At 52.5% G+C, this 11,676-nt stretch overlaps 1 protein-coding gene across 1 annotated transcript; it reads left to right on the plus strand.

The window, feature by feature from the left end:
• The first annotated feature begins 372 nt into the window (after positions 1–372).
• Positions 373–10,334, plus strand: LOC101396897 (SEC14-like protein 3). Its single transcript, XM_004429783.3, has 12 exons — positions 373–426; positions 1,389–1,464; positions 1,729–1,772; positions 1,906–1,965; positions 2,986–3,174; positions 4,486–4,581; positions 5,244–5,304; positions 6,523–6,606; positions 8,448–8,554; positions 8,948–9,087; positions 9,192–9,361; positions 10,213–10,334. The coding sequence occupies exons 1-12, from the start codon at positions 373–375 to the stop codon at positions 10,332–10,334; spliced, it is 1,203 nt and encodes a 400-aa protein (XP_004429840.1).
• Positions 10,335–11,676: the final 1,342 nt, after the last annotated feature.

An 11,676-nucleotide genomic window follows, 5' to 3' on the forward strand; every position in this document is an offset into this window, starting at 1 on the left:
AAAGGGTGCCTGCAGGGAGCAGTCCTTACTTGCCCTGAAGTCCCCCATTCTCTAGAGGCCTGGGAGCACTGATGGGGATTCTACAGGCACTCAGCCTGGGCTCCCAGGCCATGGGAGGCCAGCCTCATTCCCTCCCAGCCTCTGGCGGCATGCCCTTCCATGTCCACTTGCCCCCCAGACCTGTGCCAGAGCCAAACACGGGACCTCACTTAATCCCAATTATGTAACGTGCAATCCAACAGTTAGCCAAGGAGGAGGCACCTGAAGCCACGCCCAGCAGTAGGGGCAAAAGGCCCCGGCTAGGTCAGAGCTACAGACCAGGCTTGGCCTCTGCCTGCAGCGGTCCCCACTCCTCCAGCCTCACCCAGCACCATGAGCGGCCGAGTCGGAGACCTGAGCCCCAAGCAGGCAGAGACCCTGGCCAAGGTGAGAGCCTGTCCCCTGGAGCCCCCAGCAGAGGGGGGGGCGGTGGCGGGAGCCCTACCCCACTCCATTGGCTCAGTGTGTCCTTGACACTGTCTCTTTGGTATCACTTCTCCCAGATGTCAGGTCCCACAGTGCCCAGCGACATCAGCCCTGTCCAGGGCAAGGGTTGAGGGACACAGGACCACTTCCAGGCAATAGTGTGGGTGCCAGATCAAGCCTGCCTCCTTCTCATCCAGGAGCCACACCCAGAAAGTTTTATCTGACAGCCAGCCCCTCCCCACTCCCTCCCAGGCTCCTTAGGTGGGAGCTGAAGGATGCTGATGGTCTGCCCTCTGATTCTGTTCCCCCTCCCTCCCCGGGACCCGGAAAGATGAGCTGTCTGTAAGAGCAGGGTATGTTGTCATCCACACAGTCAATGGGGAAGAGGACATGTAATCATTAACTATGTTTTTGTAGAAAATGGGATAAAAAATGGCAGAAGCCTTGGTAGGCTAACACATGGAAAGAACTAAGAATACATCCATACTCCAAGCCGCTTACCCATTCACCCACCCATTTATCCTTTCTTCCATCCATCCTCCCACCCCTACACACCCATGTATCCTCTCTTCTTCTATCCATTCACCCACCCATCTCTCCTTCTGTCCATCCACCCATTCATTGATTTCTCCTTCCCTTTTTTTTTCCATCTATCTACCCACTCATTCATCCTTCCATTCATCCAACCATTCTTCTTACTATCCATTTACTCACCCATCTATCCTTCCTTCCATTCACCTACCCATCCATCCACCTACCCATCCGATGATCTATATCTCCTTCTATCCATCTGCCCACCCATCCTTTCGTCACTGTGGGCCAGTCTGCATGTGGGAGAGAAGGGAGGATGATGAAAACAATCATTGAGACTGGGGGCCAAGGGTCAGTGTGAAAACCACTTTAACCAGCATCTCTCTTCCCAGTTCCGAGAAAACATCCAGGACGTGTTGCCTGCCCTGCCCAACCCTGATGACTACTTCCTTCTGCGCTGGCTCCGAGGTGAGGGCAGAGGTAGGGGAGGTCAGGGTGAGGGGTCAGCGAGAGGGGCCTGGTCCCAACTGCTCCAGAACAACCCATGGCTCTCAGGATCCGACAACATCATCTTGCTTCATGTGTTCAGGTCCAAGAGAGGGGAGGGGGCAGGGAATGAAGGTCCCACCCAGGCCCCAAGTGCCCTCTGTAGTCCCCTCTGCCCAGGATCAGGACAAGGCAACCGCAAGACAGCCTCTTTCCCCCTCACGCCTTTCTTCCGTCTTCCCGCAGCTCGGAATTTCGACCTGCAGAAATCGGAGGCTATGCTCCGCAAGGTGAGACCCATCCCCCCTGGAGATTTGGTGAGGGGCTTTGTGGGGGGCAATCCATGTCTCGAGCCCCTACCTCCATCCCCTCCTCAGGGGTGGTGCGAGCCCAGTGGGGCCTTACCACTCATCTCCCTTTCAGTACATGGAGTTCCGGAAGAACATGGACATTGACCACATCCTTGATTGGCAGCCCCCGGAGGTGAGCCAACACTCCCACACACCCCAGTCCTTTACAGACATACCTCCGAAGCAGCCTCTGGATCCCTGGGGTCCCTGAGGGAAGGGCAGTGAGCCTGAGCGGCCTGTGGACTCCCCTGGGCCCACAGGCACCTCTCCTGTAACAATTACGAATATTTTGGGGGGGCTTATGAAGTCCAAGCCTAAGTTAAGACTTGACCTGCCTGAGTTCATTTAATCATCACGACCCTAAGAGGTGGGTACTATTGTCCCCATTTTACAGGTGAGAACACTGAGGCCCAGCAAAGGCTAAGCAGCTTACCCAAAGTCCCACAGCCCCAGGGTGGAGCTGGGATTCAACCTCAGGCCTGTCTATCCCCTGAACCTGGGCTCTTAGCTTGTTCCTCTGAGCCTCTCCCCAGGGCCTTGCTCAAAGCATCCCATCTGGGTGGGAAAGAAACTTAGCCCACCAAGGGGTTAGGAACAACAGTCCCACCACTGGCATCTTAGTAAAGCAATGGTCATAATTTCCTTTGTGGACCCTGAGCTCTGGGCCAGACACTGTGCTTTGCCCACATAATCTTGGGGAATTTCTCCAATAGTCCCATGAGGGAGGGATTATCCCAACCATTTTACAGAAAAGGAGGGGGAATGGGGCTCAGAAAGGTGGCTTCACTTGCTCAAGGATGCACAGCAGGAAAGCAGCAGTGTCTGTATTTGAACCAGGTCTGTTGACCTTCAGCATCCATGTTTTCCATCACTAAGCGTCTCTACAGAGAGGGACGTGGGGGACCTTGGGGGCAGAACTAAAGAGCCCAGAGGCCTTGAGCTAGACTTTGAGGCCTGGCTTTGCTGTGTACTGCTGTGAGCAAGGCCTCCTCTGCAGGCCCCTCAGTTTTCTCAGCTGGACAATAGGGCCGCCCTCCTGGGGAGGGACAGTGCTTGTACCGTGGTGTGTGTGGGCATGGGCCACCCAGGTCAGCCTGGTGGGATCTCCAGGGAGACGCATGATGCCAAATTCCGTGTGTCTTTCCACTCCCAGGTGATCCAGAAGTACATGCCTGGCGGCCTGTGTGGCTATGACCGTGACGGCTGCCCCGTGTGGTACGACATCATAGGGCCACTTGACCCCAAGGGCCTGCTCTTCTCGGTCACCAAGCAGGACCTGCTCAAGACCAAGATGAGGGACTGCGAGCGCATCCTGCACGAGTGTGACCTGCAGACAGAGCGGGTGAGGCCCAGGCTGAGCGAGGTGGGCGGCCGGGGGCGGATGAGGCTGCCAGGCGACATGGTCCCAGGAACACACCTGTGCTCTCTACTGCCACAGTCAGAGGTTGTAGGGTCAAACACCAGCTCCGCCACTTCCCACCTGTGCAACCTTGGAAAGTCACCTTACCTCTCTGAGTCTGTCTCCTCACCCACAAAACAGGGATAATAATAAATAATGGTTGCAAAGTTTAAATGAGATAATGCAAGTCTATGGCCCAGCACACAGGGCCTGATACACATTTCTCACCAGTGTTAATTATTGTTATTGTTATAACAACTCTCATATTGTTATGCTCCTGCTGTTCCTTCTGTCTGGGTAACCCTACCCCCAGCACACACACCTACCTCCCACACTTCCCTTGGCTCTCTCCTATCTGTCATTCAGGTCTCAAACTTAGATGTCACCTTCTCTGGGGCCCCCGTCTGGGTTAATGTGTGTTCCCACAGCTCCTGTGCTGTCCCTTTGCAGCACTCGTCTCGGGACTGCGGGGACCCTGTGGCTTGTCAGTCTCCCCAGCCAGACTGTGAAGTCTTTGAGGACAAGAACTGTGGATTATTGAGCATTCCATATTATGCTCCTAGTGTCTGGCATAAAATAGGTGCTTAATAAATATCAATTGGACAAATGGAGGGATGAATGGATGAATGAATGGATGAGTGAAGTGATGAATGGGTGGGTCAATTAATGGATAGATGGATGGATGGATGATGAATGGATAATGGGTGATGGATGGATCTTGGATGGTTGTTGTTAGTGCCATCAAGTTGATTCCAACTCCGACAGCAGAGTGGAACCCTGCCCAGTCTTTTTGGGCCATCCTCTCACCTTCCAGCGCTATATCAGACCATGCTCCACTGCTATTCACAGGGTTTTCATGGTTCGGAAGTGGGTGGCCAGGTCCTTCTTCCTAGTCTAAGTCTGGAAGCTCCACTGAAACCTGTCCACCATGAGTGACCCTGCTGGTGTTTGAAATACGGGTGGCATAGCTTTCAGCATCACAGCAACACACAGCCACCACAGTATGACAACTGACAGACAAGTGGTGTGGTTCCCTGACCAGGAAACGAACTCAGGCTGTGGCGGTGAGAGCGCCGAATCTTAACCACTAGACCACCAGGGCTGGCTATGGTGGATGGATGGGTGGGTAGAAGCATTCACCGTTTGGTCCGCTCATTTCCCTGAGGACAGTGTAGGGGGCTGGGAGAAGCCCTGTGGGGTCATGTCTTACGGCCCCCATGTCCCAAGTTCTGATCCTTGCTCTCATCCTCACAGCTGGGGAGGAAGATTGAGACCATCGTGATGATATTTGACTGCGAGGGCCTGGGACTGAAGCACTTCTGGAAACCTGTGGTGGAAGTATACCAGGAGGTGAGGAGAAGGCCCCTGGTGCCCCCTGCTTGCTTTAAAGACTAGCTTGGCCTGCTGTCACCTGGCTGCTCCTTCAGAGCCAAGATCTGGTAAAAGGTGGTGGCCTTCCCAGGCCCCATCACTGCAACTCAAGACCCAAAGATATGTTTTCTGGAAGATTCACAGAACAGGCCTCAGGGACAACACTACTGAGATCATAGGGGCCAGCTTCCACCAAACCCTTCCCAGCCCTGTCGTCTCCAGCTCTGTGACTCTGGCAAGTCACTTCCCCCCTCCGTGCTTTGGTTTCATCATCTACAAAATGGGGATGCTGATAGTCTGTATTTAAAAGCAATGTAGAGATAATTCAGTGAGCTGGTATGTCAAGTGTATACACAGTGCTTAGCAAATAGTGAAGATTTAATAAACAGCAGTCATTATTATTACTATACCATCATTAGTATGACATTTACTCTCAAAATGATTATTATTATGTACTTATTATTAGGGTGTGGTTGCAATAGTCTAAGGTGAGAAGGTCCCCTCCAGGGAGACCAGGAGGTGATGGAAAGAAGGGAAACACTCCACAGCCCTCTGAACCCTGCAGAGGGGAGATTGCAAAGGCGATGGGGGTTGCAGAAGGTGAGGTGTGGGCTCTGACAGGGTCTTTCTTGGTTCCACAGTTCTTTGGCCTCCTTGAAGAGAATTATCCAGAGACCCTGAAGTTCATGCTCATTGTGAAAGGTGTGTGGCAAGTGACTTCACTTCTCTGTGCCTCTGTTTCCATATCTGGACCCTGGGGACAATAATAGTGCCTTCTTCCCTGGGTAGCAGGGAGGCAGGTGGTTGCTCGGTTGCATGCAAATCACTTAGAGTGCCTGCAACAGAGTAAGTGCTCCGTAAATGGTGACTTCTGAGGTTGGCCTGACTGCAAGAGGAGGCAGCTCCAACCCCAGCTCTTCCAGGAACCCTCTTACTTCTTCGCCACATTGATCTCTCCCTCCTCAAACTGCCTCTGGCACTGGCGTCTGGTGCAGCCCAGTCTGGCCTTTCTTGTCTGCTGCCTCCCGAGGCCCACCAGTGTCTTGTATCTGTTCGTCCTGTTTTCCTTGCTGAGTTGTCTGCTCCTTGAAGCCTAGACCTCTGATTCTCCACTTCTGTTGTATCTCTCACAGGCCTGGGGCCGTGTGGGTGCTCAATGGGTATTTGGGTGGCTGTTGTTTGGGTGAGTGGGTAGGTGAATGAAAGGATGCATGTATGTTTGATGGTTGGCTGGTTGATTGGTTGGTTGGTTGATTCATTGTTTAGTTGGTTGTCTAATTGACTGGCCAGTAGTTGGCTGTCTAGTTGACTGACTGGTGGTTGGTGGGATAATTGGTTCGTTTGTCGGATAGTTGTTAGCTTGATTGACTGATTGAGTGACTAGCTGGCATTTTGGTTGGTTGGGTGGGTGAGTGGCTAGTTGGCAGATTGGTTAGTTGGCTGGCTGGTTTGTTGTGTGGCTGGATCTTGGACAGTTGACTGCTGATTGTTGGAATGGTTGGGTGGTTAGTTGTTTGAGTGGTTGACTGGCTAGAGAGGGCAGCTGGTTGGGCAGTTGGCTGGTTGTTTAATTGATTGATTGGTTTGCTGATTGGCTAATGTGTTGATTGGTTGTTGGACTATTTGGTAGGTTGGCTAATTGGTTGGTAGGCTGATTGATGAGCTGGTTAGAAGATGAATTGATTGGCTACTTGTTGGCTGGTTTGTCAGCTGTTTGATAGATTAGGTGATTGATTGGATGGTTGGTTAGTTGGCTGCTTGTTGGTTGGTTTACCAGTTGGTTGGATGGTTTGTCAGGTGCAAGGCATTGGAATTTGCCAAGATAATTCATGATTCCTCCATATTGCTGGCTATGACTTATGGAGAGAGTGGCCCAATGGAATTATTTTCTCCCCGTTATACTTTCTTGTTTCTCTCCAGCCACCAAACTGTTCCCTGTGGGCTACAACCTCATGAAGCCCTTCCTGAGTGAGGACACTCGCAGAAAAATTGTAGTCTTGGGAAGTAAGTAGTTCCAGCTCCCTCCCCTGAGCTCTGTGCATGAGCCAAAGGAATGAGGTTGGTCCATCACCCCATCCAGAGATCCACACATCATCTAGAGTCAGAGGCTCCTTCTCAAAAGTGAGGTGGGTCTTACACTATAGAATATACCCAGTTACATGTGCCCTATTCCCTGCCATAGCTCTTTGGTGACTAAGGCCTCCACGTCTTCCTCTCTATCAATATCAGTTTGGTTGCTAGTCAACCTCTGAGCTATGGGCCTCAGTTTCCTTTCAACACTCATCACTTCAGCGCTTCTAAAAGCAATTTGGGCTGAGGAGGATGAGGAAGAAGAGCAGGAAGATGAGACAGGCTTCAGAGAAGGGAGGCTCAACAAGAAGGGACTGGATAAGTAAATAACAATGCATCCATTTGATGAATTATTGGACAGCCATGAAAAATGATTTGATGTCTTGGGAAATGTCATCAAGTTAAAAAAAAAAAAAGGTAGATTATAAAGTGGTGTGAATAGTATGATCATATATATCGTAAAAACAAAAATATATTTCTAGAAGGAAATACAACAAAATGTTGATTTGTGGATGGCAAGAAATCAGGTGGTTTTTAATTTTATTTTTTGCATTTTTCTGTATTTTCTGTTTTTATAATAAGATGTATTACTTTTATGCGTAGGAAAAAGTGTTATTTTTTAAAATGACAGGGAAAGAGAAAGACAGAGAGAAGAGAAATAGTTCTTAAATTCAAACCAATGACCCTGAACTTGGACGATAACTTCTCACAGGCAGAATGGTCGGATCATCAAAGCAGGAGATCTGGGGATCTAGGGGGTGAATCTTACAAATCCCTGCTTTCTCTCTTCCTGATACCTGAGTTTCTGCCTCTGCCCAATTCCACTGGGATAGGGAGCTGGGTGGATCACAGGGTAGCCCCCGAAATCCTAGAACCACATGGGTAACTGCCACACTGCAGGCACAAGTCCAGGCCTCTGCCCCACTTGGTGGTGCATGATGCTCTGTGCATTTGGCCCTGGTGTGCCAGGCATTGTGGTCTTTATTTTTATCCCACTGGTGGCAAGGAATCTCCTATGGCCACAGCGGTGGCGGGGGGGATAGCCTGGATTGGTCACAGGGCTGAGGCCACGGTGACACCCCAGGACCTAGAACACTTAGAGCTTTGCATAGGGCATGAAGAACAGTCATGGCATTATGGTTGTGGTGATTAAGCAGTGGAGAGTGAGAAGGTCCTTTCGAAGGCCCAGGGCTATCCATCCCCCACCAAGAGGTCTGACTTGGGTAGTGCACTTACACACTGTGTGGGCCCCCAACAAGGTCCTTGACCTCATCAGGCTTTAAGTCTCCTTGAGGGCCGGCCCCGTGGCTTAGCGGTTAAGTGCACGTGCTCCGCTGCTGGCGGCCCGGGGTTCAGATCCCAGGCACGCACCGACATACCGCTTCTCTGGCCATGCTGAGGCCGCGTCCAACATACAGCAACTAGAAGGATGTGCAGCTATGACATACAACTGTCTGCTGGGGCTTTGGGGGAAAAAATAAATAAACAAATAAAATTAAAGTCTCCTTGAGACAATTAGACAACTCTTATCTTCACTACTCATGACTGAGAGACCCTCAATAATGTATAAACCCATCAGCCAGGGGAAACATATTTCCATAGCAACATGATGCTGGAAGATACTTCCTGCAGTCCAAGGCCTGGGAGGCTGTAGAATTGGCCCTAGCAGCCTAGCTCCCATAGGGCTTCTCCCCAACTCAAGTCCTCCTGGTGGGAATGGGGGGCTGATGGATCCCCTCCATGCCCGATAACCACCCTTCAACCCTCTGCCACAGACAACTGGAAGGAAGGTTTGCTGAAACTCATCAGTCCTGAGGAACTGCCTGCCCAGTTTGGGGGAACCTTGACCGACCCAGACGGGAACCCCAAATGTTTAACTAAGGTATGAAGAGCCTCAGGGCAGGGGAGGGGAGAGGAATAGGGCTGGGTTCCTTTCTCACCCACTAATTCATTCCACAAATGTCTGTAGAGAGACCCCTGTGAGCCAGGTGTTGGGCTAGGCTGTCCCAGCCCTGCTCTCACCAGGCTCTCAGCAGCTGTGCAGTCAGACAAGGCTTGAGGACATTTCGATCCAGAGGGATGAGCTGGAAAGGGAAGTTCCCAGAGGAGGCCCTGACCCCAGCAGGAAGGTCAAGGAAGTCTCTGCAGGAGGTAGGGAGAACAGAATGAGCAGGGTAGTTCCAGGAGATGGTGGAAGCGTCCCAGGCAGGAGACCAGCATGAACAATGCAACGGCCGGAAGAGGAGAGCAAGCCCTTCCCGCTCTCTGCCTGCAGATCAACTATGGTGGGGAGATCCCCAAGTCCATGTACGTGCGGGACCAGGTGAAGACTCAGTATGAGCACTCTGTGCAGATCAGCCGCGGCTCCTCACACCAGGTGGAGTACGAGATCCTGTTCCCAGGCTGTGTCCTCAGGTAAGGGACAGGCCGCCCACCCACCCACCCACCCCTGGCTGGGCCCTAGCCCCTGGGGGACCAGTCAGACTGAGTAGCAACCTGCCCCCCCTCCCCCTACACAGGTGGCAGTTCTCATCTGACGGTGCTGACATCGGCTTCGGAGTTTTCCTGAAGACCAAGATGGGGGAGCGGCAGCGGGCGGGGGAGATGACAGAGGTGCTGCCCAGCCAGCGCTACAACGCCCACATGGTGCCCGAGGATGGGAGCCTCACCTGCGCGGAAGCTGGCATCTGTAAGTCTGCCCTGCTGGGCCCCGGCTCTGGAAGGCTAGAGCCACCTGTCTCATGGTTTAGAGGAGGAAACAGAGGGGCAGTGACCGCCCCCCCAGGGACACACAGCTTAGGTTAGTGCCATTCATTCATACAGTCGCTCCTTCAGTCCACACTCGCATGCACCTACTGTGTGCCAAGAGCCAGAGACATGCAGGCCCTGAGGGGTTGAGAGCACTCGGGCCACAGGACACTGGCAAGGGACAATAGGGCAGGTGCAACTTTCCCCGGGAGGAAACTGGGGCTCAGAGAAGTAAACCAACCTCTCCAGAGCCACACAGCTAAGCGTGGTGCCAGGGTCCTGCTTCAGCCTCGGGGTCACTGCATAACCCTGGACAAAAGTCTCACCAATCTGGACCCTAGGTTTGCTCACCTGTGAAGCAGAGGTTACAACCCCTGCCTCTCGGGGCAGAGGGCGGTTGTGAGGAGGCAGAGGGCATGTGCAGGCCTGGCCCAGCACCTTGCTTCATCCAAAGGGGCTGGGAGGCCTCTGACATTCCCAGCTGCCCCCCTACCACCCCATCATGCAAGTGTCCAGGTGTGGAAACAATGGGATGCAGTGACCATTGTTCTCATTGCCAGTTGGTGCAACTAAAGCCAGGCTGGGCATGCGCCAGGAGGGGGTCAGTGTCTGTTTACAGGCCCTGCTCAGGGGTGGCAGTTCCCATGGGGAAGGGATCAGGAGTGGTGGGAACTTGGCCCAGCTTGGCACACACAGCAGGTGGTAACACAGCCTGTCCTCTCCCGTGGCCGGGGCAGGGATGCAGGGAGAGTGCAGCCAGGCCCAGCTACAGTCTGTCCATCTGTCTCCCAGATGTCCTGCGCTTTGACAACACCTACAGCTTTGTCCACGCCAAGAAGGTCAGCTTCACAGTGGAGGTGCTGCTCCCGGACGAGGGCATGCAGAAATATGACAAGGAGCTCACCCCAGTCTAGGCAGCAACCCTACTTCTCAGAGACCCCTGGCCCTCTGCTTTCTCTATATATATCCTACCTTCCCTCCCAACCCTGCCCCCCAAGAAATTGATCATTAGTCCTCTTGACTCTGACATTAGTGAGTAAAGAAAGAGCTGCCTCGGGGAAGACTCATACGCTGTGGTCAGATCAGGAAAGGTATGAGAGGCACAACCTTGGAGGATGCCCAGGTTGCACAAGAGGAAGAAGCAAGGGTAAAAGCTAGAGGTGGGTGTTACTGAAACCCAAGAAATAGGAAAATGCATCCCCTAGCCTTTGGCCTCACTGCTCCTAAGGCATTTGTGTGTGCTTTAGCTCCTTCCCTATCAGGTATGAGCCACTTGCGTTGGAGAGGCATCTAAAGTTTTTACTTCTACCCCTCATATAGTAGAGATGCTCAGTGTACACTTGAGAAGTTGAATGGAGGTAGGAAGCAGGTGAGTGATGGGTGTGCATGACAAGGAGGAGTCTACCCGGGGCAGATTTCAACACCTTGGACAGGGACAGGGCCGTGGAGGGGATAGATTCTCCTGGAGACCCAGATGATCCAGCTCCCAGATTTCTGGCAGTGGCTGCCCCCTAGGGAGGTAGGAGACGCCTACATAAGGCTTTGTCTGACTTGGAGCCCACAGCTTCCCTAACCCATCCCTCCTACCCTCAACCCCTTCCCTCGGAACCCACAGCTTATGTTTCAAGCAATTAAAGGAACTTTCCTGGAGGCAAACGAAGTCACATCTGGCTCTCGCTGCTGCCCGGCAATAATAATAAAACCCCACAGCAGTCATTCGGGGAGTGCTCTCTGTGTACACAAACGGTGCCAAGTGCTTTATGAGTTGAGCTCACTTCACTCTCACGCCTTCCCTGAGGCCAGTTGTCATGGCCACCATATGGATACGGAAACAAAGGCTCAGAGAGGTGAAGTCATTCACTCAACACCATACAGCAATTAGTGGCAGATCCAACACCCAAGGTTTTTTTGCTTTTTCTTTACTCCAGAGACATTGCTCTTAAGTGCCCCATAATACCACCTCCTAAGACCCTACTTTTACAAGGAAGGAGAGAAGGAATTTCTTGTTTGTCCTAGATCTTCCAGTAGAAGTGTCCTGGATGTCACCCTCTCCAATCCCGGTTTGTGGGCAGCGGATGTGTTATGCCCACGGGGCAGCTGGAGCAATGGAGACCCACGATGCTTAAGGAAACTCACAGTAGAGCCGCCAGGGCTTGTGCTTCAGGGGCCAGCATCCTGTCCGCTGCTCACATGGCCTCTGGAAAGCCCTTGACACCACCACGACCCACGTGACTGGGGGAGACGCCAGGGCCCCGA

Source organism: Ceratotherium simum, chromosome 35 (genome assembly GCF_057802395.1).
Source record: "Ceratotherium simum simum isolate JZ-2026a chromosome 35, ASM5780239v1, whole genome shotgun sequence".
Taxonomy (NCBI): Eukaryota; Metazoa; Chordata; class Mammalia; order Perissodactyla; family Rhinocerotidae; genus Ceratotherium; species Ceratotherium simum.